General features: G+C 47.1%; 1 protein-coding gene across 1 annotated transcript; it reads right to left on the bottom strand.

Annotated features, from left to right (window-relative positions):
* Nucleotides 1-23453: 23453 nt before the first annotated feature.
* LOC135385737 (uncharacterized protein K02A2.6-like) lies at nt 23454-27617 on the bottom strand. The gene is made up of 3 exons (XM_064615222.1): nt 27421-27617; nt 26106-27243; nt 23454-25982 (listed from the first exon to the last, which is right to left on the bottom strand). Exons 1-3 carry the CDS (start codon nt 27615-27617, stop codon nt 23454-23456), a joined length of 3864 nt encoding a protein of 1287 aa, XP_064471292.1.
* Between the last annotated feature and the right edge of the window lie 336 nt (nt 27618-27953).

Genomic DNA, 27953 nt, shown 5'->3' with positions numbered 1-27953 from the left:
TTTTTTTAATGGCTTCCCCCCCCCTCCTCTTTATAATTCACTGGCTTGCACTGTGGCATTGAGGAGTACTCAGTCACCCTCCCAGGTGTATATCGCTCGCTGAGTGACCCCTGGTTTGCCAATCCCGAACGATGCGCAGCTACCCAGGGCGGACGAGCCGCAACCACACGCGAAACACGTGTCCTCTGGTGCTGTCGCATCGTTCAATGAGTATCTGTTTTTCTACGTGCAGCCATGGAAGCCATTTTAATCTGTAAGTTTGAATTTCAAACACGTCTAGCATAATTTACTTATTTTTTTAATGGCTTCCCCCCTCTTTATAATTCACTGGCTTGCACTGTGGCATTGAGGAGTACTCAGTCACCCTCCCAGGTCTATATCGCTCGCTGAGTGACCCCTGGTTTGCCAATCCCGGACGATGCGCAGCTACCCAGGGCCGACGAGCCGCAAACACGGCGAAACACGTGTCCTCTGGTGCTGTCGCATCGTTCAATGAGTATCTGTTTTTCTACGTGCAGCCATGGAAGCCATTTTAATCTGTAAGTTTAAATTTCAAACACGTCTAGCATAATTTACTTATTTTTTTAATGGCTTTCCCCCCCTCTCTTTATAATTCACTGGCTTGCACTGTGGCATTGAGGAGTGCTCAGTCACCCTCCCAGGTGTATATCGCTCGCTGAGTGACCCCTGGTTTGCCAATCCCGGACGATGCGCAGCTACCCAGGGCCGACGAGCCGCAAACACGGCGAAACACGTGTCCTCTGGTGCTCTCGCATCGTTCAATGAGTATCTGTTTTTCTACGTGCAGCCATGGAAGCCATTTTAATCTGTAAGTTTGAATTTCAAACACGTCTAGCATAATTTACTTATTTTTTTAATGGCTTTCCCCCCCCCCTCTTTATAATTCACTGGCTTGCACTGTGGCATTGAGGAGTGCTCAGTCACCCTCCCAGGTGTATATCGCTCGCTGAGTGACCCCTGGTTTGCCAATCCCGAACGATGCGAGGCTACCCAGGGCCGACGAGCCGCAAACACGGCGAAACACGTGTCCTCTGGTGCTCTCGCATCGTTCAATGAGTATCTGTTTTTCTACGTGCAGCCATGGAAGCCATTTTAATCTGTAAGTTTAAATTTCAAACACGTCTAGCATAATTTACTTATTTTTTTAATGGCTTTCCCCCCCCCCTCTTTATAATTCACTGGCTTGCACTGTGGCATTGAGGAGTGCTCAGTCACCCTCCCAGGTGTATATCGCTCGCTGAGTGACCCCTGGTTTGCCAATCCCGAACGATGCGAGGCTACCCAGGGCCGACGAGCCGCAAACACGGCGAAACACGTGTCCTCTGGTGCTCTCGCATCGTTCAATGAGTATCTGTTTTTCTACGTGCAGCCATGGAAGCCATTTTAATCTGTAAGTTTAAATTTCAAACACGTCTAGCATAATTTACTTATTTTTTTAATGGCTTTCCCCCCCCCTCTTTATAATTCACTGGCTTGCACTGTGGCATTGAGGAGTGCTCAGTCACCCTCCCAGGTGTATATCGCTCGCTGAGTGACCCCTGGTTTGCCAATCCCGAACGATGCGAGGCTACCCAGGGCCGACGAGCCGCAAACACGGCGAAACACGTGTCCTCTGGTGCTCTCGCATCGTTCAATGAGTATCTGTTTTTCTACGTGCAGCCATGGAAGCCATTTTAATCTGTAAGTTTAAATTTCAAACACGTCTAGCATAATTTACTTATTTTTTTAATGGCTTTCCCCCCCCCCCTCTTTATAATTCACTGGCTTGCACTGTGGCATTGAGGAGTGCTCAGTCACCCTCCCAGGTGTATATCGCTCGCTGAGTGACCCCTGGTTTGCCAATCCCGAACGATGCGAGGCTACCCAGGGCCGACGAGCCGCAAACACGGCGAAACACGTGTCCTCTGGTGCTCTCGCATCGTTCAATGAGTATCTGTTTTTCTACGTGCAGCCATGGAAGCCATTTTAATCTGTAAGTTTAAATTTCAAACACGTCTAGCATAATTTACTTATTTTTTTAATGGCTTTCCCCCCCCCCTCTTTATAATTCACTGGCTTGCACTGTGGCATTGAGGAGTGCTCAGTCACCCTCCCAGGTGTATATCGCTCGCTGAGTGACCCCTGGTTTGCCAATCCCGAACGATGCGAGGCTACCCAGGGCCGACGAGCCGCAAACACGGCGAAACACGTGTCCTCTGGTGCTCTCGCATCGTTCAATGAGTATCTGTTTTTCTACGTGCAGCCATGGAAGCCATTTTAATCTGTAAGTTTAAATTTCAAACACGTCTAGCATAATTTACTTATTTTTTTAATGGCTTTCCCCCCCCCCTCTTTATAATTCACTGGCTTGCACTGTGGCATTGAGGAGTGCTCAGTCACCCTCCCAGGTGTATATCGCTCGCTGAGTGACCCCTGGTTTGCCAATCCCGAACGATGCGAGGCTACCCAGGGCCGACGAGCCGCAAACACGGCGAAACACGTGTCCTCTGGTGCTCTCGCATCGTTCAATGAGTATCTGTTTTTCTACGTGCAGCCATGGAAGCCATTTTAATCTGTAAGTTTAAATTTCAAACACGTCTAGCATAATTTACTTATTTTTTTAATGGCTTCCCCCCCCCCCTCTTTATAATTCACTGGCTTGCACTGTGGCATTGAGGAGTACTCAGTCACCCTCCCAGGTGCATATCTAGGGAGCCTCCATGGGTTGCTGCGGCTTCTCCGCTTTTCAGGGAGGAGACACCCTTTAAGCGTGCCAACGCCGCCTTTCTTCCTCGCCCTTACGCGGAGCTCGCATTTTGACTCCCAACTTGCTACGCGCTGCCCATTGCCGGCTTTGCATTTTGTGCGTTCGAGCGGCCATCCGGCACATATACACGCAAGTGATTGCATTTCTTCGGTGTCTCCGTAATTGTACGTTTTGGGAACAAATATCGTAACTCATCCCTCCGGAATTTTAAATCCAGCGTGCAACAAGCGTGTCAGAACTTCCTCTATGACCGCTGAAATCGGTCGTTCCACGAGTGATTTTTTCGGGTACTACCAGAGTTCCAGAGATTTTTTTCTGTGTGTACCACGTTCGGGTCACAGTTCTTTTGCATCGGAATTTACGCATGAAAGAGCTCCTTTTTTTCTTTTCTCTATTTCTATGAACCACTGCTAGGGCTCAGTTCATCTCCGTATGGTTGGCATGGGGTCGTTGATCTGTCGCATAAAGAGCTAGGTCGCGAAGCAGCGTTCGCTCTTGTTTGAGTAGTCCCTACTTGATTGAGCAAATACATTTGTTGGTGGACGAAGACAAGCGTGCGTGGAGGTCTGCAGAGTGCGTTACTCGCATGATACGTCGTGCAGCGAAATGCCAGGGTGCTGTGTGCCCTGTGCCAACTGCGTTAAATCTCCGCAAAGCCACAACAAGCTGATTGAGCTTCGTGAACACGTACGTGGTGCAATGAATCTTCGGTATATTTCGGGCAGCGTGGGAAATGTGCTACACGTTTCTTCGTACAAATGTGAAGAGGCATTCGTCTTTTATTCGTAGTAATGTGGGCAATAATATAATAACTATGTCATGTAATCGTGGGCAAATTTGTACAACTGCGATTAAGGGTGCAGTTGCGACAGGAGCATATGTAGGTAAAACAACGTCGTTTTCAAGCACAACGGTAGCTGGCGTTGCACTTGAATGAGATGTTATAATAAAATCTGCTTGCAATTAACACATTTCTGTTGTCTATACACATTCCCATGTTTACTATTGTAATTCGCTGGTCGAGACGCGACCGCGTGTCCAGGTGCCGTGACGAGTTTAGACAAACGTTACAAAGCATTAACAACATATTTTACAACCCATGACCAGTTCTACTAGCATATATGACAGTTTTGCTACGCTAGTATCCTTCATTCTGCGTTTACCCCCTTCCTGTCACGAAAAATCGAGAAAAAGGCAACCCCGCCGCTGACGCCCAATGCGATGTGGGAGTCAAGATGCCGGCGCTCGTAGCAGACGACGGAGTTGTCGCCTCCCTGAAAAGGGGACGCACATGGAGGCTCCCTAGTGCATATCGCTCGCTGAGTGACCCCTGGTTTGCCAATCCCGAACGATGCGAGGCTACCCAGGGCCGACGAGCCGCAAACACGGCGAAACACGTGTCCTCTGGTGCTCTCGCATCGTTCAATGAGTATCTGTTTTTCTACGTGCAGCCATGGAAGCCATTTTAATCTGTAAGTTTAAATTTCAAACACGTCTAGCATAATTTACTTATTTTTTAATGGCTCCCCCCCCCTCTTTATAATTCACTGGCTTGCACTGTGGCATTGAGGAGTACTCAGTCACCCTCCCAGGTGTATATCGCTCGCTGAGTGACCCCTGGTTTGCCAATTCCGAACGATGCGAGGCTACCCAGGGCCGACGAGCCGCAAACACGGCGAAACACGTGTCCTCTGGTGCTCTCGCATCGTTCAATGAGTATCTGTTTTTCTACGTGCAGCCATGGAAGCCATTTTAATCTGTAAGTTTAAATTTCAAACACGTCTAGCATAATTTACTTATTTTTTTAATGGCTTCCCCCCCCTCTTTATAATTCACTGGCTTGCACTGTGGCATTGAGGAGTACTCAGTCACCCTCCCAGGTGGATATCGCTCGCTGAGTGACCCCTGGTTTGCCAATCCCGAACGATGCGCAGCTACCCAGGGCGGACGAGCCGCAACCACACGCGAAACACGTGTCCTCTGGTGCTGTCGCATCGTTCAATGAGTATCTGTTTTTCTACGTGCAGCCATGGTAGCCATTTTAATCTGTAAGTTTAAATTTCAAACACGTCTAGCATAATTTACTTATTTTTTTAATGGCTTCCCCCCCCCTCTTTATAATTCACAGGCTTGCACTGTGGCATTGAGGAGTTCTCAGTCACCCTCCCAGGTGTATATCGCTCGCTGAGTGACCCCTGGTTTGCCAATCCCGAACGATGCGCAGCTACCCAGGGCCGACGAGCCGCAAACACGGCGAAACACGTGTCCTCTGGTGCTGTCGCATCGTTCAATGAGTATCTGTTTTTCTACGTGCAGCCATGGAAGCCATTTTGATCTGTAAGTTTAAATTTCAAACACGTCTAGCATAATTTACTTATTTTTTTAATGACTTTCCCCCCTCTCTTTATAATTCACTGGCTTGCACTGTGGCATTGAGGAGTGCTCAGTCACCCTCCCAGGTGTATATCGCTCGCTGAGTGGCCCCTGGTTTGCCAATCCCGAACGATGCGCAGCTACCCAGGGCCGACGAGCCGCAAACACGGCGAAACACGTGTCCTCTGGTGCTGTCGCATCGTTCAATGAGTATCTGTTTTTCTACGTGCAGCCATGGAAGCCATTTTGATCTGTAAGTTTAAATTTCAAACACGTCTAGCATAATTTACTTATTTTTTAATGGCTTCCCCCCCTCTCTTTATAATTCACTGGCTTGCACTGTGGCATTGAGGAGTGCTCAGTCACCCTCCCAGGTGTATATCGCTCGCTGAGTGACCCCTGGTTTGCCAATCCCGAACGATGCGCAGCTACCCAGGGCCGACGAGCCGCAACCACACGCGAAACACGTGTCCTCTGGTGCTGTCGCATCGTTCAATGAATATCTGTTTTTCTACGTGCAGCCATGGAAGCCATTTTAATCTGTAAGTTTAAATTTCAAACACGTCTAGCATAATTTACTTACTTTTTTTTAATGGCTTTCCCCCCCTCTTTATAATTCACTGGCTTGCACTGTGGCATTGAGGAGTACTCAGTCACCCTCCCAGGTGTATATCGCTCGCTGAGTGACCCCTGGTTTGCCAATCCCGAACGATGCGCAGCTACCCAGGGCCGACGAGCCGCAACCACACGCGAAACACGTGTCCTCTGGTGCTGTCGCATCGTTCAATGAGTATCTGTTTTTCTACGTGCAGCCATGGAAGCCATTTTGATCTGTAAGTTTAAATTTCAAACACGTCTAGCATAATTTACTTATTTTTTTAATGGCTTTCCCCCCCTCTCTTTATAATTCACTGGCTTGCACTGTGGCATTGAGGAGTGCTCAGTCACCCTCCCAGGTGTATATCGCTCGCTGAGTGACCCCTGGTTTGCCAATCCCGAACGATGCGCAGCTACCCAGGGCCGACGAGCCGCAACCACACGCGAAACACGTGTCCTCTGGTGCTGTCGCATCGTTCAATGAGTATCTGTTTTTCTACGTGCAGCCATGGAAGCCATTTTAATCTGTAAGTTTAAATTTCAAACACGTCTAGCATAATTTACTTATTTTTTTAATGGCTTTCCCCCCCCTCTTTATAATTCACTGGCTTGCACTGTGGCATTGAGGAGTACTCAGTCACCCTCCCAGGTGTATATCGCTCGCTGAGTGACCCCTGGTTTGCCAATCCCGAACGATGCGCAGCTACCCAGGGCGGACGAGCCGCAACCACACGCGAAACACGTGTCCTCTGGTGCTGTCGCATCGTTCAATGAGTATCTGTTTTTCTACGTGCAGCCATGGTAGCCATTTTAATCTGTAAGTTTAAATTTCAAACACGTCTAGCATAATTTACTTATTTTTTTAATGGCTTTCCCCCCCTCTTTATAATTCACAGGCTTGCACTGTGGCATTGAGGAGTTCTCAGTCACCCTCCCAGGTGTATATCGCTCGCTGAGTGACCCCTGGTTTGCCAATCCCGAACGATGCGCAGCTACCCAGGGCCGACGAGCCGCAAACACGGCGAAACACGTGTCCTCTGGTGCTGTCGCATCGTTCAATGAGTATCTGTTTTTCTACGTGCAGCCATGGAAGCCATTTTGATCTGTAAGTTTAAATTTCAAACACGTCTAGCATAATTTACTTATTTTTTTAATGGCTTTCCCCCCCTCTCTTTATAATTCACTGGCTTGCACTGTGGCATTGAGGAGTACTCAGTCACCCTCCCAGGTGTATATCGCTCGCTGAGTGACCCCTGGTTTGCCAATCCCGGACGATGCGCAGCTACCCAGGGCCGACGAGCCGCAAACACGGCGAAACACGTGTCCTCTGGTGCTGTCGCATCGTTCAATGAGTATCTGTTTTTCTACGTGCAGCCATGGAAGCCATTTTAATCTGTAAGTTTAAATTTCAAACACGTGTAGCATAATTTACTTATTTTTTTAATGGCTTCCCCCCCCTCTTTATAATTCACTGGCTTGCACTGTGGCATTGAGGAGTACTCAGTCACCCTCCCAGGTGTATATCGCTCGCTGAGTGACCCCTGGTTTGCCAATCCCGAACGATGCGCAGCTACCCAGGGCGGACGAGCCGCAACCACACGCGAAACACGTGTCCTCTGGTGCTGTCGCATCGTTTAATGAGTATCTGTTTTTCTACGTGCAGCCATGGAAGCCATTTTAATCTGTAAGTTTGAATTTCAAACACGTCTAGCATAATTTACTTATTTTTTTAATGGCTTTCCCCCCCCCCTCTTTATAATTCACTGGCTTGCACTGTGGCATTGAGGAGTGCTCAGTCACCCTCCCAGGTGTATATCGCTCGCTGAGTGACCCCTGGTTTGCCAATCCCGGACGATGCGCAGCTACCCAGGGCCGACGAGCCGCAAACACGGCGAAACACGTGTCCTCTGGTGCTGTCGCATCGTTCAATGAGTATCTGTTTTTCTACGTGCAGCCATGGAAGCCATTTTAATCTGTAAGTTTAAATTTCAAACACGTCTAGCATAATTTACTTATTTTTTTAATGGCTTTCCCCCCTCTTTATAATTCACTGGCTTGCACTGTGGCATTGAGGAGTACTCAGTCACCCTCCCAGGTGTATATCGCTCGCTGAGTGACCCCTGGTTTGCCAATCCCGAACGATGCGCAGCTACCCAGGGCCGACGAGCCGCAACCACACGCGAAACACGTGTCCTCTGGTGCTGTCGCATCGTTCAATGAGTATCTGTTTTTCTACGTGCAGCCATGGAAGCCATTTTAATCTGTAAGTTTAAATTTCAAACACGTCTAGCATAATTTACTTATTTTTTTAATGGCTTTCCCCCCCCCCTTTATAATTCACTGGCTTGCACTGTGGCATTGAGGAGTACTCAGTCACCCTCCCAGGTGTATATCGCTCGCTGAGTGACCCCTGGTTTGCCAATCCCGAACGATGCGCAGCTACCCAGGGCGGACGAGCCGCAACCACACGCGAAACACGTGTCCTCTGGTGCTGTCGCATCGTTCAATGAGTATCTGTTTTTCTACGTGCAGCCATGGAAGCCATTTTAATCTGTAAGTTTGAATTTCAAACACGTCTAGCATAATTTACTTATTCTTTTAATGGCTTTCCCCCCCTCTTTATAATTCACTGGCTTGCACTGTGGCATTGAGGAGTGCTCAGTCACCCTCCCAGGTGTATATCGCTCGCTGAGTGACCCCTGGTTTGCCAATCCCGAACGATGCGCAGCTACCCAGGGCCGACGAGCCGCAAACACGGCGAAACACGTGTCCTCTGGTGCTGTCGCATCGTTCAATGAGTATCTGTTTTTCTACGTGCAGCCATGGAAGCCATTTTAATCTGTAAGTTTGAATTTCAAACACGTCTAGCATAATTTACTTATTTTTTTAATGGCTTTCCCCCCCCCCCTCTTTATAATTCACTGGCTTGCACTGTGGCATTGAGGAGTGCTCAGTCACCCTCCCAGGTGTATATCGCTCGCTGAGTGACCCCTGGTTTGCCAATCCCGAACGATGCGCAGCTACCCAGGGCCGACGAGCCGCAAACACGGCGAAACACGTGTCCTCTGGTGCTGTCGCATCGTTCAATGAGTATCTGTTTTTCTACGTGCAGCCATGGAAGCCATTTTAATCTGTAAGCTTGAATTTCAAACACGTCTAGCATAATTTACTTATTTTTTTAATGGCTTCCCCCCTCTTTATAATTCACTGGCTTGCACTGTGGCATTGAGGAGTGCTCAGTCACCCTCCCAGGTGTATATCGCTCGCTGAGTGACCCCTGGTTTACCAATCCCGGACGATGCGCAGCTACCCAGGGCCGACGAGCCGCAAACACGGCGAAACACGTGTCCTCTGGTGCTGTCGCATCGTTCAATGAGTATCTGTTTTTCTACGTGCAGCCATGGAAGCCATTTTAATCTGTAAGTTTGAATTTCAAACACGTCTAGCATAATTTACTTATTTTTTTAATGGCTTCCCCCCCTCTTTATAATTCAGTGGATTGCACTGTGGCATTGAGGAGTGCTCAGTCACCCTCCCAGGTGTATATCGCTCGCTGAGTGACCCCTGGTTTGCCAATCCCGAACGATGCGCAGCTACCCAGGGCCGACGAGCCGCAAACACGGCGAAACACGTGTCCTCTGGTGCTGTCGCATCGTTCAATGAGTATCTGTTTTTCTACGTGCAGCCATGGAAGCCATTTTAATCTGTAAGTTTGAATTTCAAACACGTCTAGCATAATTTACTTATTTTTTTAATGGCTTTCCCCCCCTCTTTATAATTCACTGGCTTGCACTGTGGCATTGAGGAGTGCTCAATCACCCTCCCAGGTGTATATCGCTCGCTGAGTGACCCCTGGTTTGCCAATCCCGAACGATGCGCAGCTACCCAGGGCCGACGAGCCGCAAACACGGCGAAACATGTGTCCTCTGGTGCTGTCGCATCGTTCAATGAGTATCTGTTTTTCTACGTGCAGCCATGGAAGCCATTTTAATCTGTAAGCTTGAATTTCAAACACGTCTAGCATAATTTACTTATTTTTTTAATGGCTTCCCCCCCTCTTTATAATTCACTGGCTTGCACTGTGGCATTGAGGAGTGCTCAGTCACCCTCCCAGGTGTATATCGCTCGCTGAGTGACCCCTGGTTTGCCAATCCCGAACGATGCGCAGCTACCCAGGGCCGACGAGCCGCAAACACGGCGAAACACGTGTCCTCTGGTGCTGTCGCATCGTTCAATGAGTATCTGTTTTTCTACGTGCAGCCATGGAAGCCATTTTAATCTGTAAGTTTGAATTTCAAACACGTCTAGCATAATTTACTTATTTTTTTAATGGCTTTCCCCCCCCCCCTCTTTATAATTCACTGGCTTGCACTGTGGCATTGAGGAGTGCTCAGTCACCCTCCCAGGTGTATATCGCTCGCTGAGTGACCCCTGGTTTGCCAATCCCGAACGATGCGCAGCTACCCAGGGCCGACGAGCCGCAAACACGGCGAAACACGTGTCCTCTGGTGCTGTCGCATCGTTCAATGAGTATCTGTTTTTCTACGTGCAGCCATGGAAGCCATTTTAATCTGTAAGCTTGAATTTCAAACACGTCTAGCATAATTTACTTATTTTTTTAATGGCTTCCCCCCTCTTTATAATTCACTGGCTTGCACTGTGGCATTGAGGAGTGCTCAGTCACCCTCCCAGGTGTATATCGCTCGCTGAGTGACCCCTGGTTTACCAATCCCGGACGATGCGCAGCTACCCAGGGCCGACGAGCCGCAAACACGGCGAAACACGTGTCCTCTGGTGCTGTCGCATCGTTCAATGAGTATCTGTTTTTCTACGTGCAGCCATGGAAGCCATTTTAATCTGTAAGTTTGAATTTCAAACACGTCTAGCATAATTTACTTATTTTTTTAATGGCTTCCCCCCCTCTTTATAATTCAGTGGATTGCACTGTGGCATTGAGGAGTGCTCAGTCACCCTCCCAGGTGTATATCGCTCGCTGAGTGACCCCTGGTTTGCCAATCCCGAACGATGCGCAGCTACCCAGGGCCGACGAGCCGCAAACACGGCGAAACACGTGTCCTCTGGTGCTGTCGCATCGTTCAATGAGTATCTGTTTTTCTACGTGCAGCCATGGAAGCCATTTTAATCTGTAAGTTTGAATTTCAAACACGTCTAGCATAATTTACTTATTTTTTTAATGGCTTTCCCCCCTCTTTATAATTCACTGGCTTGCACTGTGGCATTGAGGAGTGCTCAATCACCCTCCCAGGTGTATATCGCTCGCTGAGTGACCCCTGGTTTGCCAATCCCGAACGATGCGCAGCTACCCAGGGCCGACGAGCCGCAAACACGGCGAAACATGTGTCCTCTGGTGCTGTCGCATCGTTCAATGAGTATCTGTTTTTCTACGTGCAGCCATGGAAGCCATTTTAATCTGTAAGCTTGAATTTCAAACACGTCTAGCATAATTTACTTATTTTTTTTAATGGCTTCCCCCCCTCTTTATAATTCACTGGCTTGCACTGTGGCATTGAGGAGTGCTCAGTCACCCTCCCAGGTGTATATCGCTCGCTGAGTGACCCCTGGTTTACCAATCCCGGACGATGCGCAGCTACCCAGGGCCGACGAGCCGCAAACACGGCGAAACACGTGTCCTCTGGTGCTGTCGCATCGTTCAATGAGTATCTGTTTTTCTACGTGCAGCCATGGAAGCCATTTTAATCTGTAAGTTTGAATTTCAAACACGTCTAGCATAATTTACTTATTTTTTTAATGGCTTTCCCCCCCCCCCCCTCTTTATAATTCACTGGCTTGCACTGTGGCATTGAGGAGTGCTCAGTCACCCTCCCAGGTGTATATCGCTCGCTGAGTGACCCCTGGTTTGCCAATCCCGAACGATGCGCAGCTACCCAGGGCCGACGAGCCGCAAACACGGCGAAACACGTGTCCTCTGGTGCTGTCGCATCGTTCAATAAGTATCTGTTTTTCTACTTGCAGCCATGGAAGCCATTTTAATCTGTAAGCTTGAATTTCAAACACGTCTAGCATAATTTACTTATTTTTTTAATGGCTTCCCCCCTCTTTATAATTCACTGGCTTGCACTGTGGCATTGAGGAGTGCTCAGTCACCCTCCCAGGTGTATATCGCTCGCTGAGTGACCCCTGGTTTACCAATCCCGGACGATGCGCAGCTACCCAGGGCCGACGAGCCGCAAACACGGCGAAACACGTGTCCTCTGGTGCTGTCGCATCGTTCAATGAGTATCTGTTTTTCTACGTGCAGCCATGGAAGCCATTTTAATCTGTAAGTTTGAATTTCAAACACGTCTAGCATAATTTACTTATTTTTTTAATGGCTTTCCCCCCTTTTTATATATATATATATGAAATAATAAGACTTGGACTAGACTACAGATTACAGGAACGTTAACAAAAGCTAATTTATTGGGCAATTTAAAACATAGATTAAAAAAAAACAACCATAACTCAGATTTAGCACGCTTCGCTGAGAACAGGGAAGAAGCCGTGCACTGCAGTAAACGCAAAAAGCTCGCCAGGGACGGAGTTAGCCAGGTTGCCCCTACTGGGCTTAAAACAACGTTTCAGGATAGTCGCCCGATAAGTATTGTCCAAATTACTAGTACGTCATCACAGGAACAGCACACCATTATTAATCAAAATCAAGACGCCGCCTCCACTGATCCCGGTAATGCCGAAAGCCCCAAGTCTCATAATGTCGTTAACTTGTCATCCCATATTCTCACAGATTCCGAAAAATCTTTACTCAGCCATGGCCTCTCATATTGTCCCAGCAACAATAAATTAAATGAATATCAACTTCACATAGACTTAGATAACTTCGCTCGCCGCTTACGCCTCAAAGAATACTTTCATGACAAGCCTAAGTCAGACTCCAACCCTTTCAAACAACCGTCCAGTTTTACACCGGACGGTAACCGTGATAAAGCCCTGGATATGTATATTCGTGCAGTCCAAAAGGATATTATTAACGCGTACGGCCATTCATCCAATCGTAAATCACAGTCCAATTTATCGCCAGCTGAACACCGTAGCCTTTCCGACCTTCAAAGACGTGATGATCTGGTTATAAAAAAAGCTGATAAAGGTGGTGCAATTGTGGTAATGAACAAAACTGATTATATTAACGAGGGCATTCGGCAGTTATCTTGCACATCATTTTACAAAGTCCTCGAAGCTGACCCTACGGAACAGATCACTGCTAATGTTATCCGTAGCTTGAAAGATCTGAAAACCAGCAAAAAGATAGACACCACCTTGTACGAGTACTTACTCCCTAGAGATCCCGTGCCAGGCAGATTTTACATGCTCCCCAAGATCCATAAACCTGGGAACCCAGGGCGCCCGATAGTTTCGTGTAACGGTACAGCTACCGAAAATATTTCCAGCTTTGTAGATTATCTTCTTAAAGATATACCCCCAAAACGTCCATCCTATATTAAATATACAAATCACTTCCTGGAAATATTAAGTCAGTACCAACCTCCTCCCTCAAGTTTGCTGGTCACGCTAGACGTTTCTTCCCTCTATACCAACATCCCCCACGAAGATGGCATTGCTGCAGCTCAAAGGGCGTTTTTAAAATATTCGGACAACTCATACGATCCTTGTGTTCTATTCACATTCCTTAACCTTATTCTGAAAAATAACAACTTTGAATTTGATGGTAAACATTACTTGCAAGTCAGTGGCACAGCTATGGGCACTAAGATGGCACCAAATTATGCAAACATCTTTATGGGTAATCTGGAGGAGGCATTTCTGTTCCAATGCGAGAAAAAGCCGACGTTGTACAAGCGTTTTCTGGACGACATCTTTATGGTTTGTCCATATTCGGAGGACGATCTGAATATATTCATTAGCAATTTTAAACAAGCACATCCATATATCAAATTCACCCATTCTTACTCAGCTCTAACTGTTAACTTCCTAGATGTCCAGGTAAAGTTAACGGACGGGGTCCTAACTACGGACCTGTTCCGTAAACCTACGGACTCCCAGCAGTACCTAGCTTTCAAGAGTTGCCACCCGCGGCACACTAAACTTGCTATCCCCTACAGCCAGGCACTTCGTTATAGACGCATCTGTTCCAGCTACAGTGATCTGGATAGAAATTTGAACCAACTCAAGCAAACATTCATCAGTCGCCAGTTCCCACCCAGTTTAGTTGAGGACGCAATAAGCAAGGCCCGCAGGGCAGATCGCAAAGCTCTGTTCCAAAACCGCAACCGCAAATCAGACAATGGTTCCGTCAACCTCGTTGTAACATTCAACAATAATGTTTCCAACATCAACAGTATACTTAATCGCCACCACGGTATTCTTTATCAGTCAGAGCGCATGCGACAAATCTTCCCGGAACCGCCACGTGTGACCTACAGGCGCTCGCAAAACCTCCACGATAATCTAGTCAGCTCCAAAGTCAACCGACCAACAAGTCCGACGATAGGCTGCCACCCGTGCAATGGCCGCAGATGTCAAATATGCAAACTAATGCGAAGTGCCCACGTGCTTAACGGCACAAATTCTAATTTCTTCGTCAAAATTCATGGTGACTTTGACTGCAATTCATCCAACGTCATTTATGCCATTCAGTGCAACGCGTGTCAAGCACAATACGTAGGTCAAACCAAAACATCTTTTCGGATCAGGTTCAACAACCACCGGTCGGACGTTAATAAAAAGCCAAATCTTCCTGTTTCTCGTCATTTCAACCAGCCTGGTCATTCAGTAAATGACGTTGCCCTTTTTATTCTTCAATCAAACTTTAGCTCCGATAGAGGCAGGGAACAACGCGAGTCTTACCTCATTTACAAATTCCAATCAATCATTAACGAAGATCCTGGTGTACTTTCAACGGTAAGGAATCTGGTCGTCTAGATGGGATATACTTTCCCATTTTTTTCCTTTTATTTTCCTTTTTTTCTTTTCAGCTATGGCCTCAGTACAGCTCACCCTGAGCTGGCTCCCCAAGAAAGATGACATCACCACCCGAACTTGACCTTGCGGAATGTTCCAGAATATGACTCAGACAACTGCCGTAGGTAACTGTCCGCTTTGGGGAAAATTCCGGGCAGGATGAGCGCTGCTCCAAACTTTGCTGAAAAAAAAAAAAGAAGAAAAGAAAAACAGAAAAGAAACGAAAAGGACGAAAATGTAGCTCATCTAGGCGGCCAGATTTCTTACCGTTGAAAGTGCTCCCAGATCTTCGTTAATGGTTGATTGGAATTTGTAAATGAGGTAAGATTCGCGTTGTTCCCTCCACCGATCTGAGCTAAAATTTGACTGGAGAATAAAAAGTGACACATTATTTAGTGAATGACCTGGTTGCTTGAAATGCCGAGAGACCGGGAGGTTTGGCTTTTTTGTAACGTGAGACCGATGGTTGTTGAACCTGATCCGAAATGATGTTTTAGTCTGACCAACGTATTGTGCTTGTCACATGCCGCACTGAATGGCATAAATGACGTTAGATGAATTACAGTCGAAGTCACCATTAATTTTGACGGAAACATTGGAATTAGTACTTTTAAGTACTTGGGTGATTTGCATTAATTTGCATATTTGACACCTGCGACCATCGCATGGGTAACAGCCGTTCCCTGGATGCGCTGCTTTGCTAACCTTAGAGCTAACTAGATTATCGTGCAGGTTGCGCGCGGCTGTAGGTTACCCGCGGTGAGCTGAGGAAAAATTTGTCCCATGCGCTCCGATTGGAGAAGGATACTATGGTCACGGTTTAGTATATTGTTAACGCTTGGAATATTGCTGCTAAATGTTAAGATGAGGTTTACGGAACCATTATCTAACACGCGTTTGTGGTCTTGGAACAGGGCTTTGCGATCTGCTTTGCGGGCTTTGTTTAGAGCGTCGTCAACTAGGCTAGGTGGAAATTGACGACGGATGAATGTTTCCCTAAGTTGAGCTAGAGTTCTGTCCAAGTCATCGCCACTGGAACAGATGTGCCTGTATCGAAGTAAGGGATAACAAGTTTAGTATGACGCGGGTGACAACTCTTAAATGCAGAGGACACGTGTTTCGCCGTGTTTGCGGCTCGTCTGCCCTGGGTAGCTGCGCATCGTTCGGGATTGGCAAACCAGGGGTCACTCAGCGAGCGATATACACCTGGCAGGGTGACTGAGCACTCCTCAATGCCACAGTGCAAGCCAGTGAATTATAAAGAGGAAAAAAAGCCATTAAAAAATAAGTAAATGACGCTAGATGTGTTTGAAATTTAAACTTCCAGATTAAGATGGCTTCTATTGGCTGCACGTAGAGTAACAGATACTCATGGAAGGATGCGACAGCACCAGAGGACACGTGTTTCGCCGTGTTTGCGGCTCGTTTGCCCTGGGTAGCTGCGCATCGTTCGGGATTGGCAAACCAGGGGTCACTCAGCGAGCGATATACACCTGGGAGGGTGACTGAGCACTCCTGAATGCCACAGTGCAAGCCAGTGAATTATAAAGAGAAAAAAAAAGCCATTAAAAATAAGTAAATGATGCTAGATGTGTTCGAAATTCAAACTTACAGATTAAGATGGCTTCTATGGCTGCACGTAGAGAAACAGATACTGATGGAACGATGCGACAGCACCAGAGGACACGTGTTTCGCCGTGTTTGCGGCTCGTCAGCCCTGGGTAGCTGCGCATCGTTCGGGATTGGCAAACCAGAGGTCACTCGGCGAGCGATATACACCCATGAGTATATATATATATATATAGATTAGAAGCTTAGGAGGGCGGTTGACCACGAGAATGAAATAAGCAGGACTTCGACGGGACTTATATATATAGGAAAAAAATAGCCGGAGCTCTTTGGCTGCACGCATAGCATATGTCTGTAACTCAAACATCGCCATGCCAGTACTGGACAGCTGTTTCGACCTTCTTGGACCTCATCAGCAGTACGCAGGCAGGCAACGTTTGAGTGGATGGCGTCAGAAGGTCACGTAACACGTGATTCCTCCCGTCAGGGTGAGATAACTCACTCACTGAAAGCCCAGTGCGAAGCCAGTGAAGTATAATAGGAAAAAAATAGCCGGAGCTCTTTGGCTGCACGTATAGCATATGTCTGTAACTCAAACATCGCCATGCCAGTACTGGACAGCTGTTTCGGCATTCTTGGGCCTCATCAACAGTACGCAGGCAGGCAACGTTTGAGTGGATGGCGTCAGAAGGTCACGTAACACATGATTCCTCCCGTCAGGGTGAGATAACTCACTCACTGAAAGTCCAGTGCAAAGCCAGTGAAGTATAATAGGAAAAAAATAGCCGGAGCTCTTTGGCTGCACGTATAGCATATGTCTGTAACTCAAACATCGCCATGCCAGTACTGGACAGCTGTTTCGGCCTTCTTGGGCCTCATCTCTCTCTCTCTCTCTCTCTCTCTCTATATATATATATATATATATATATATATATATATGTTGACCCTTTTTATTGCGCATCTTAAAAGAAGAGGCTTTCCTTTACCCCCAGTGTGAGAGAGTGAAACAGCACAGTGCCGCCTCATGCGTCGAAGATTATACTTGCGGAAACAAAACAAAAACACAAATCTATCGGGTGACTCTATCGCGACTGCCCTTATCTTGGGCTGCATTTTCTGTTTTCTTTTAATCTTTTTCCAGGACGCAAGAGGCGATAGTGTGCTCTGTCATCCTCTCGTATTGGGAGCGAAGAAAAGACGCGTCTCTAGACATGCGCAATGAATAAAATAAAGAAAAAATATGGGGTTCCTTTACGAATTTTTTGCGGACTATCTATCGAACGGATTTTTGTTCTGAAAACGGCTTTGGTATCTGGTGACCGAAGAGATCAGATGTTCTCATTGGAGCAACTTCATAGCTTTTATAATTAAAAAGTTAATTATTGAAAGTTAAGACATTGAATTAGGAGTCTGTTAATGCCCCCCTAGGGAGTGCCCTTCAGCATATGCTATATTGCAATTGATTTCATCTCGGAAAAAGTGATTGATATATTTTTAAAAAATCTGTTCACACTTAGCGTGGACACCGTGTATATATATAGTATACATATATACGTATATATACGTATACATATATTGTATAATATAGTATAGTATAGTATAGCATATATATATATATATACCTCCATGAGTATCTGTTTCTCTACGTGCCGCCGTAGAAACCATCTTAATCTGTAAGTTTGAATTTCAAACACATCTAGCGTCATTTACTTATTTTTAATGGCTTTTTTCTCTTTATATATATGTATATATATATACGCTACAAAATGGAGGTTCGAACGACCAGGATGTTGTATATAGATAGGGGAGGAAAGACACCAGAGACTGAAGTGGGGAGTAGGGGAAAGTTATTTATTAAGCTGGCATTTAAACTAAGGGTCTGGGGAAGTCTACGTTTCGGCGGAAGCTCCGCCTTCTTCGGGACTGAGAAGAAAATCTATGTACAAGGTATTTTAAAAGGTTACAAAAGTGTCGTCACAGCCGGCACAATTCCAATGCGAGGCAGTCGTCAGTGAGTCATGTTCTGGAAGATTCCAGAAGGTTCCTGAGGCCATGGGCCGGGGAGATTACGTGTCAGAGCCTTGGAGTTCCAGAAAGGTCTGGGGTCGCGCTCGTTGAAAACCTGTTTTCCGGGGTGTTTTTAGCGTCATTGTGTCCAGCTGTAAAGAAAAGAAGAAAAGAGGCAGTGGGCACTCCGAGGACACACCAAAAGAAAGTTATCCGGATATGCTTCTTACAGTTCAGGGTTTCTCCCTTTTGTACCTGATCCTCGTTTCCAATAGAAATGAAATAAAAGGCATACATACATACATACAGTTGATGACACTCCTTTATCCTCATTTATTAGAGATTGGAATTTGTAGATAAAGTACGATTCGCGTTGCTTTCTGCAGCGATCGGATGTGAAATTTGACTCCAAAATAAAAAGTGCGACGTTATTAATGGAATGGCCATGTCGACTAAAATGGCGGGAAAACGGGAGGCTACCTTTTTTCGAAACATCTGATCGGTGGTTATTGAATCGAATCCTAAATGAATTTTGACTTTGACCTACATATTGCGCGGAGCATGTTGTACATTGAATGATATAAATAATGTTACTGGAGTTACAGTCAAAGTCGCCATTGATTTTACGGGAGAAGTCGGAGTTTGTACTCTTGACCGCTGCCGTGCTTTGCATTGATTTGCATATTTGGCATCTTTTACCATTGCATGGATGGCATCCCGCCGTAGGTGTTAATGGTTTGGGAACTTTGGAGTTGACTAGTCTATCTTGAAGGTTGCGGGCACGTCTTAACTCGTGGCTCCTCGGCAAATATTTGTCGTGTCCGTTCAGATTGCAGAAGGATGCCATGGTGGCGGTGGAGGATGCTGTTAATATTACCCGCGCCTGCACCAAAGGTAAGGACAACGTTTACGCGGTCGCCCTTGGGTTCGTCGTTGCGTTTACCGAATAAGTTGTTCCGGTCTGTTTGTCGTGCTTTGGACAGAGCGTCTTTTACAAGACTGGGCGGAAAATTACGATTAACGAAGGTCTGCTCTAGTTCCGCGAGGTTTTTGTTTAGAACATCGTCGTCCGAGCAGATCCTCCTGTATCGGAGTGCATGGCTATAAGGAATGGCGAGTTTAGTATGGCGCGGGTGGCAACTGTTAAAGGAAAGGTACTGCTGAGCATCAGTTGGCTTTCGGTACAGGTCAGTGGAAAAACCCTTTTCGGTTAAGGTTACTTTTACATCTAGGAAAGTAACAGTCGTTGCCGAGAAGGAGTGGGTGAACTTCATGGCGGGGTGTACCAGGTTGAAATCGCGAATGAATCCTGTGAGATCTTCTTCGAAGTGTGGCCAAACCATGAATATGTCGTCCAGGAAGCGTTTGTATAGACTAGGTTTTTTGTCGCGCGTGGCTAGAAATTTTTCCTCTAGTGCACCCATGAAAATATTTGCGTCAGAAGGTCACGTGGCACGTGACCTCCTGACGCCATTCGCTTAAATGCCTGCCTGCGTCTGCTGATGATGGCCCAACAAGGCCGAAACAGCTGACCAGTACTGGCACGGCGACGTTTGAATTACAAACATATGCTATACGTGCAGCCAAAGAGCTTCTGCTAATCTTCCCCTTATATATATATATATATATAGGTATTCAATAAAGATCAGAAGTGGAGGCGGTGCTTCTACAGGATAAGGAATAAAAATGGGACTTTATGGCACTCAGTGCGGCATTCAGGCTTTCTTGCTTTTCGTTTGTTTTCTATTTTTTATTTTTTTCAGCAAACTTCGAAGCAGCGCTCACCCTGCACAGGAATTTTCCCCAAAGCGGACATTGACCAAAGGCGAATGACATCACCACCCAGACTTGACCTTCTGGAATATTCCCCAATCTGACTCACTGACAAACGCCTGTGGCGTGCTCGTACCGATTATGACGTCACCTACCAAACCTATTTAAGTAATGTGTAACCACCTACGCATCTTTTGTCTTGACGAAGACAGTGCCACTGTCGAAACGTCGACCCCTTTCCCATTTCACTTTTTAACATCTCCCTATGTAATAAACTAGTGTTTGTAACTTCCCTAAAATCTGTTTCCGCGTGCTTTTGTGCAACATATACATATTATATATCTATATATATATATATATAAGTTGAAATAAACGAATGCGGTTGACCACGAAAAATAAGGGTATTCAATAAAGATCAGAAGTGGAGGCGGTGCTTCTACAGGATAAGGAATAAAAGGGGGACTGTATTAAAAACTAAGAGGGTGTATTCGACGTTTCGACAGCAGCGCTGTCTCCAACAGGAATGGGATACTATTGTGACGCAAGACAATTGCAAAGAATGATAGGGGAATATGTATAATGAGAGAGGGCAGCACACGTGCTTTGTCAAACAAAGGTAAAGGGGCACAATGAATCATAGGCAGTCATGTTCTTCGCCGGAGGGCAATGATTTCCTGGGGTGACCAACCGGGGAGTCTGAAAGAGATACAAAAGAGTGTATGTATTCTGAGAGAATTAGGAATTTAGGTTGCGAACTGTTGAGAGGACGCCGGGGTCCTCGTTAATCTGGCTTTTAAATTTGCAGATCGGGAACGATTCTCTTTGTTCTCTAAGGCGTTGGGATGGAAAACCCGATTGCAGAACGAAAATGGCTATGTCGTTAATTGAGTGGCCGGGTTTACTAAAATGTCGAGACACTGGCAGATTAGGTTTCTTTGATACGTCGGACCTGTGGTTGTTGAATCGGATTCGGAAGGATGTAGCTGTTTGACCGATATATTGGGCCTTGCACTCATTACATTGAAGGAGATAAAGGACGTTAGAAGAGTTGCAGTTAAATAGACCATTAATTTTTGTGCGATAGGTAGAATTTGTGCTTTCTACTCTGGTAGCAGTTTGCATTAATTTACAGATCTGGCATCTGCGTCCGTTGCATGGTTGACAACCGTTGTGTTCCGAGGACTTGTTTAACTTGGCGTTCACAAGTCTGTCTTGGATGTTCCATGCTCGACGATAAGTAACGCGTAGTGGTTCCGGAAACACCTGACTCATACGATCAGATTGGGTGAGGATCGCATAGTGCCGTTTAAGTATGCGGTTTACGTCCGGGGCATAACCGTTGAAGCTAATAGTGAGGTTTACCGAAGAATTCTTATCGGCTCGGGGCTGTGTTTGGAATAGGTTCTCTCGATCGGTTGATCTAGCTCTGGCTATGGCATCTTCTACGACCTGATTAGGATATTTTCTATCTGCGAAAGTTTCTTCAAGGCTCTCAAGATGATTGTCTAGTTCATCATCGTTAGAACATATTGTCCGGTAACGCAGCGCTTGACTATAAGGGATAGCTAGCTTAATGTGCCTGGGGTGGCAACTCTGGAACGATAGATATTGTTGGGAGTCGGTAGGCCTACGACGAGAGTCCTAGACGAGAGTCCTAGCAGCCGACGGCCTGCACCCTGACTTCGAGGGAGTACGGCAGATAGCACACCGAGTGCGAGCCCTACTGCCCCGGCTTCTACGTCGGCTGCCTGTCCACAAGGAAGGAGTCACCGGGACGCCTGATCCAGTATGGCCCACAATCCAGGAAGCAGCAGCGAGCAGTCGGAGCCACGTCCACGTTCAGAAGACGTCTAAGAAGCAGGATTGACTAACCGGTGAGTCTGAACCAATTTATCCCGGCGAAACTACTAGCAGTGACACTCAGGCGTTTTTCCAACTCAGAAAAATCGCGGACAAAATTGCGCGCTACTCCTCTCACCTTAATACTCTGGTAACATATGAAAGGAGTGGAAAATGCCCGCGAGGACTGCAGATTCGTAAGATATCTACGTTTCCTCTTAACCAAAACCTTGAAAAAGAGTGGTTATCAACCCTGCACAATACGTCCCTAGCCCTAACCAAAATATTAATTATGCAGTGTCAAGATACAATCAATTCCCTGTAAGAGGAGGCAAACACCGTCTCAAACGCAACCACCTTATCTGAGTCTCATAGAGCAGAACTAGACGAGTTCTTTCAAAAGAAACGAGTGAGCCTAAAACTACAGAAAGAAAAAAAGCTCACTCGGGATAACATACAACATCATACCGCCGTAACACGGCCTCAAACGCGCCCAATTTCTTGTCCACGTCTGCCGTAGCCTCAAACCCTAATCTGCAGCACGCCCCTGAAACGCATCTAAATAATAATTCCCCTCCAATGCGTGATGCCGACCGACTACCAAAAGATCGTAACGTTATCAACCTTTCTTCACGTGAACTTACGAACTCCGATCGTTCCCTACTTGGTAAAGGATTATCGTTCTGCCCTAATGATGCAAGAGGGGATGAATACCAGTTACATTTAGATCTTGATAACTTTGCCCGGAGGCTACGGCTTGCAGAATATTTTCATGAAAAGACAGAGTCGAACAGTAATTCGTTTCGTATAAAATCAGAGTTCACTCCAGAACCTAACCGAGATAAAACCCTTGATTTGTACATTAAAGCAGTTCAGAAGGATATCTTCCGTGCGTATCAGGACAGCGCCAAACGCAAACTCAGGTATAACCTCACTAAGCAGGAGCAAGAAAGCTTGTCGGCATTAGAGAACGACAAGGATATCGTAATTAAGAGGGCAGATAAAGGAGGCGCGATAGTTGTAATGGATAAACAATCATACGTTACAGAAGGCCTCCGCCAACTTCAGTGCGCGGAATTTTACAGACCTCTCGAAACTGACCCTACCCCCGAAATTAGTGCCAATGTAACCAAAGTCCTAACAAGATTAAAAAACGCTAAAAAGATTGACGAGAGCTTGTACCAGTACTTACTCCCAAAGGACCCTAGGCCTGGTAGATTTTACATGCTCCCCAAGATACATAAGCCGGGTAACCCCGGAAGACCGATTGTTTCCTGTAATGGTACAGCCACTGAGAATCTTTCATCATTCGTGGATCATCTCCTCAAGCCCATCCCGTCTAAATTCGACTCATACGTTAAGGATACCAACCATTTCCTTCAAGATATACGTAAAATAAACGTTCCCCCTTAAGATAGCCGTGGGTGTGTAACCGTTTAATGACTATGACATGAGATGCAGGGAATAAACATGCTGTGATCAGTACGCAGCCAAGTCCAGAATGAGAATATGAAGTACGCGCTCTCGCGCTTCTTCGTTAGCCACCAGTGGCGCCACCACAATACCTCCCCCTTTAGATCGAGCCGTAGCGGTTGACAGGATGACGATCCCGTAAGGGGTAGCGGCGTACACTGCTGTCCGGTCCCGTTGCTTCGTTTCCTGGTGCCGATGTTGGCCTGAAAACGGGAGACGGTTCAGCTGATGTCTGGTTGTCGCCACAGGAGGTGAAGGTGTCATCGACTTCTGGGAATGGCAAGAGGCAGTCTGGTGAGAGACAAGAGGCAGGCGATGCCCTAGGAAGTTCGTCCTCCGAGGATTGAAGACTTCCCCTTTGCTTCAGATGATCTTTATGTACGCGATGCATCTTACCCTCAGCGTCTCGCACTCGGAATATAACCTTCCCCTCCTGGCCCACAATGGTCGCACTACTCCAGTGTCCCTTCTTGTGCGGGTCATGCATCCAGACACACGTGTTGGACCCAAAAGATCTGTCTCGTGCTCGTTTGTCGTGACATCGCTTCTGACGTTCCTTAGCGGCGACGTCTGTTGCAGGAGGAGATGAGGACGGACCAGCGGGCCGTACAAGATCCAGCACGGACCGATAATGCCGATTGTTGAGTAACTCACATGGTGGACGGCCTGTCGACGCATGTGGGGTTACCCGGTATTTGAAAACAAAACTTCTCAAAACCTCCCTGTCCTCCACGCTTGAACGGGACAGCGCAGCTTTTAAAGTTCGGACAAAGTTCTCTGCTTGTCCGTTCGACTTCGGATGATATGGAGGTGTCCGAACATGATGAATTCCTTGTTCCGACAAGAAACGTTCGAAAAGTTGACTGGTGAAAGGAGGGCCATTGTCCGACACCAGTACCTCGGGAAGACCATTGTGAAGAAAGATGTCTTTCAACACCTCGATAGTCTTGATTGCTGTGGTAGACACCATGCGTACCACTTCTGGCCACTTGCTGAAAGCGTCTACTAAGACAAAATAATTATTCCCATGCAGCTCTGCAAAATCAGCATGCAGTCGACACCAGGGCTTCTCTGGTGACTCCCACTGATGAAGTGGCACCGGAGATTCTTGTGCCGCGACGGATGCACATTGATCGCAACGTCGCACCCTTGCTTCAATATCCTTGTCAAGACCTGGCCACCACAAGTATGAGCGGGCGAGCATTTTCATTTTGGTCTGTCCAACATGACAATCATGTAGAGTGTCCAGCAAATCCGCTCGATACTTCTCCGGAATCACGGTGCGTAGTCCCCAAAGGACACATCCTCTGTGAGATGTCAGCTCAGTTCGCTTCTGAAAATATATGGCAAACTGTGGCTCCGGATTCTTTGGCCAGCCATTGACAATAAACTCCAAGACTTGCACCAAGCAGTGATCTTTCTGAGTGGCGTCTGCGATATGCTTAGCGGTGACTGGCAGAGTAGACATATGAAAGTCGTGTACCGCGTTAATCTCTTCGTCCTCGACGTTGAAAATTCCTCGCTGCATTTGGTCATCAAACGTCAAATCGGGGCCCTCTGGAAGCCTGGATAGTCCATCAGCATTGGCGATGTTGTTCGTAGACTTGAATTGTATATCAAACGAATAGCTCATGAGGATGATTGCCCACCGCTGTAGACGACTTGCTGTAGTAACGGGAATGCCTTTTTTAGACCCGAAAATCACCGTTAAAGGCTTGTGGTCTGTGAAAAGCGTAAACCTTCGCCCCCACAGATATTGGTGAAACTTCTTGACCCCAAAGATAATGGCGAGGGCTTCCCGCTCTATCTGAGCGTATTTGGTCTCAGCTGGTGTCAATGTCTTTGATGCATGTGCAATCGGTCGATCTTGGCCGTTAATACGATGGTAGATGACAGCACCAAGCCCCTTGGAAAAAGCATCCACGGCCAGGAAGATCTCCTTGCGCGGATCGTAGTGTGTGAGAATTTGGGCAGAAGTGAGCATCTTCTTGAATGCCTCAAACGCATCCACGCAAGACGCCGACCATTGCCATGGCACAGATTTCCTGAGTAAATTGTTAAGCGGAGCGCAGGCGTCCGCCAACGAGGGCAAATACTTTGCGTAGTGCTGAATCATGCCGAGAAACGCCCGTAACTCTGACACTTGCGTGGGAGGAGGCATGTTCAAAATTGCCGACACCTTCTTGGCAGATGGTCGAAATCCCTCCGCTGTAACAACATGTCCCAAGTATTCCACCTGGTGCTGCATGAAGGCACACTTCTCCTTCTTCAGTGTGAAACCAAACTGTCGAAGGCGCTCTAAGACTTGCTCAAAGTTCTTGAGATGCTCCATGTCGTTCTTGCCAGTGACAATTATGTCGTCCAGATAGCAAGCGACAGACGGAATTCCGGCAATCACTTGCTCCATTGTGCGCTGAAACACGGCAGGGGCAGATGCGATGCCAAACGGCATTCGATTGAACCGATATAAACCTTTGTGCGTGTTGATTACCAATATCCTCTTCGCTTCGTCATCTAACTCCATCTGGAGGTACGCCTCAGACAAGTCCAATTTGGTGAACTTCTGGCCTCCATTTAGCACTGCCAACAGCTCTTCCGTTCGCGGCAAAGGATACTGCGCGATCTCAATCTGGGGATTCACTGTGACGCTGAAATCACCGCAGACTCAAACAGCTCCATTCGGCTTCGGAACAACCACAATGGGGGTAGCCCATTCCGACACCTCGACTGGTTCCAGCACGCCATTCTTTACCTGACGTTGTAGGTCAGCTTGTACTGCCTCACGAGTCGCAAAAGGAATCGGTCGTGGCTTGAAAAACTTTGGCTGAGCGTCGTTTTTGAGATGGAGATGAACCAAGGTCTTGGTACATCTACCGAGCTGATTACGAAAAAGATCTTCGTACGCCCCCAGAATCTCGTCCAACGCAGCGATTGAGCTAATGGAACCAACAAACAGCTCGTTGAGATTGATGCCTAGCTTGCGTATCCGCTCTCGCCCAAGGAGATTAGTGTGCTCCATCTTGGTGAAGATAACTGGTAGGGTTTCTTCTCTTCCATCGATGGAGACATGGAGGTCTGCCGCCCCACGAAGCGGAATTTCATTCTTGTTGAAGGCGCGTAGACGGACTGGAGAGGGATGTAGCCTTGGCTCGCCCAATTTCTTGTACGTCCGATCATCCAGAAGCGTGGCACGGGAACCAGTATCCACTTGTAAAACGATCTGCTTGTCCTTGATCTTGCAAGTAAGGAACTTCCCGTCCTCTTCATCGGCAAGGAACACGTCCGTCACAAGCTTCACCTTGCGGACCCTCTTGCCTTTCTTGTGTTTTGCCTGTGGCTGGGATGTACGGCACATCTTTGCAATATGGCCAATCTTCCCACAAGCGTGACACTCTTCGTTACGAAATCTGCAAGATTCCTGGAGGTGGTTGGAATTTCCACACCTGAAACAAGACTCCTTGCTGGCATTCCTGGATGTAACCTTGTGCACGGCCGTCCCCGCATGCAACTGCTTCGATTCAGCCTCTGCGGCCAAAGAGCTTTCAGCCAGCCGAATCGCTGTGTCCAAAGTTAGACTCTTCTCGAGGACGAGCCGGGCGCGAATGCGTTGATCACGGAGACCCACAATAAAGGCAGTTAGTAAGGAACAGGCTCTGACATCTGTTTCCGTTTCGTATTCGCAACGGGAAATTACTGCAGACAAGCGCTGAACGAAGTCTTTGACGGGTTCGCCCTCTTGCTGACGTGCGGAGAAGAGCTTGGACCTCTCAAATTCTCTGTAGCACTTTGGCGTGAAATGTTCAGATAACACGGCCGTAATGTCTTTGAAAGGTACCTCTGTGACGGTCCGAGGCTGCAGCAAGTTGTAGAGTCGTTTAAAAACGTCCGGACTGAGTGACGAAATCAAAAGTCCACATTTGATTTGAGTCAGAAGAGCTCAAAGCTCTTCTGACATTTCTGGACACCATCGGACTTCGATCGTTATTGTAAAGGGGCTCGTTATTTTATTCCCCCCATTCCACCAAGCACTGGGGTAGAGTATCGCCTGTTGCGATGAAACTCCCCACTCTCCAAGACCGAAAATAAAGTTGTTGTTGTTGTTGTTGATGACCCTTGCTACTTGAAGCGCTGCCTGGAACCGAATCTCATAGAGCTTCCAGTCCTCCTTCTCCGGATCGAACGTGCCGGGACTTCGAAACCGTCGTACTGCATCATCAGAGGCTGCTCCCGACGTTGGCGTCGTTGCCGATTCGTCCCCTTGCATTTCAGTCAGATCCCATCCTCGTCGCCAGTTGAGATAGCCGTGGGTGTGTAACCGTTTAATGACTATGACATGAGATGCAGGGAATAAACATGCTGTGATCAGTACGCAGCCAAGTCCAGAATGAGAATATGAAGTACGCGCTCTCGCGCTTCTTCGTTAGCCACCAGTGGCGCCACCACACCCCTAACTGTCTGTTAGCAACCCTAGATGTCACTTGCCTGTATACTAACATTCCTCACTCAGATGGAATAGCAGCAGCAGAGCGTGCATTTAAGAATCAACCCGATCAGGGTTATGATACGTCTGTTCTCACGGAACTCCTGAATCTGATCCTAA

Source organism: Ornithodoros turicata, chromosome 1, assembly GCF_037126465.1.
Source record: "Ornithodoros turicata isolate Travis chromosome 1, ASM3712646v1, whole genome shotgun sequence".
Lineage (NCBI taxonomy): Eukaryota > Metazoa > Arthropoda > Arachnida > Ixodida > Argasidae > Ornithodoros > Ornithodoros turicata.
This window is presented reverse-complemented; position numbering and strand designations above follow the sequence as displayed.

What these genes read in the sequence shown, in the direction of transcription:
- LOC135385737 (XM_064615222.1), bottom strand. Translation starts at nt 27,617, where the DNA reads ATGCAAGGGGACGAATCGGCAACGACGCCAACGTCGGGAGCAGCCTCT. An exon ending in TTTATTTTCGGTCTTGGAGA is followed by an intron (nt 27,244 to 27,420) that starts GTGGGGAGTTTC and finishes TTCGTCACTCAG; the next exon opens with TCCGGACGTTTTTAAACGAC. An exon ending in AAGCTGACCTACAACGTCAG is followed by an intron (nt 25,983 to 26,105) that starts GTAAAGAATGGC and finishes GTGAATCCCCAG; the next exon opens with ATTGAGATCGCGCAGTATCC.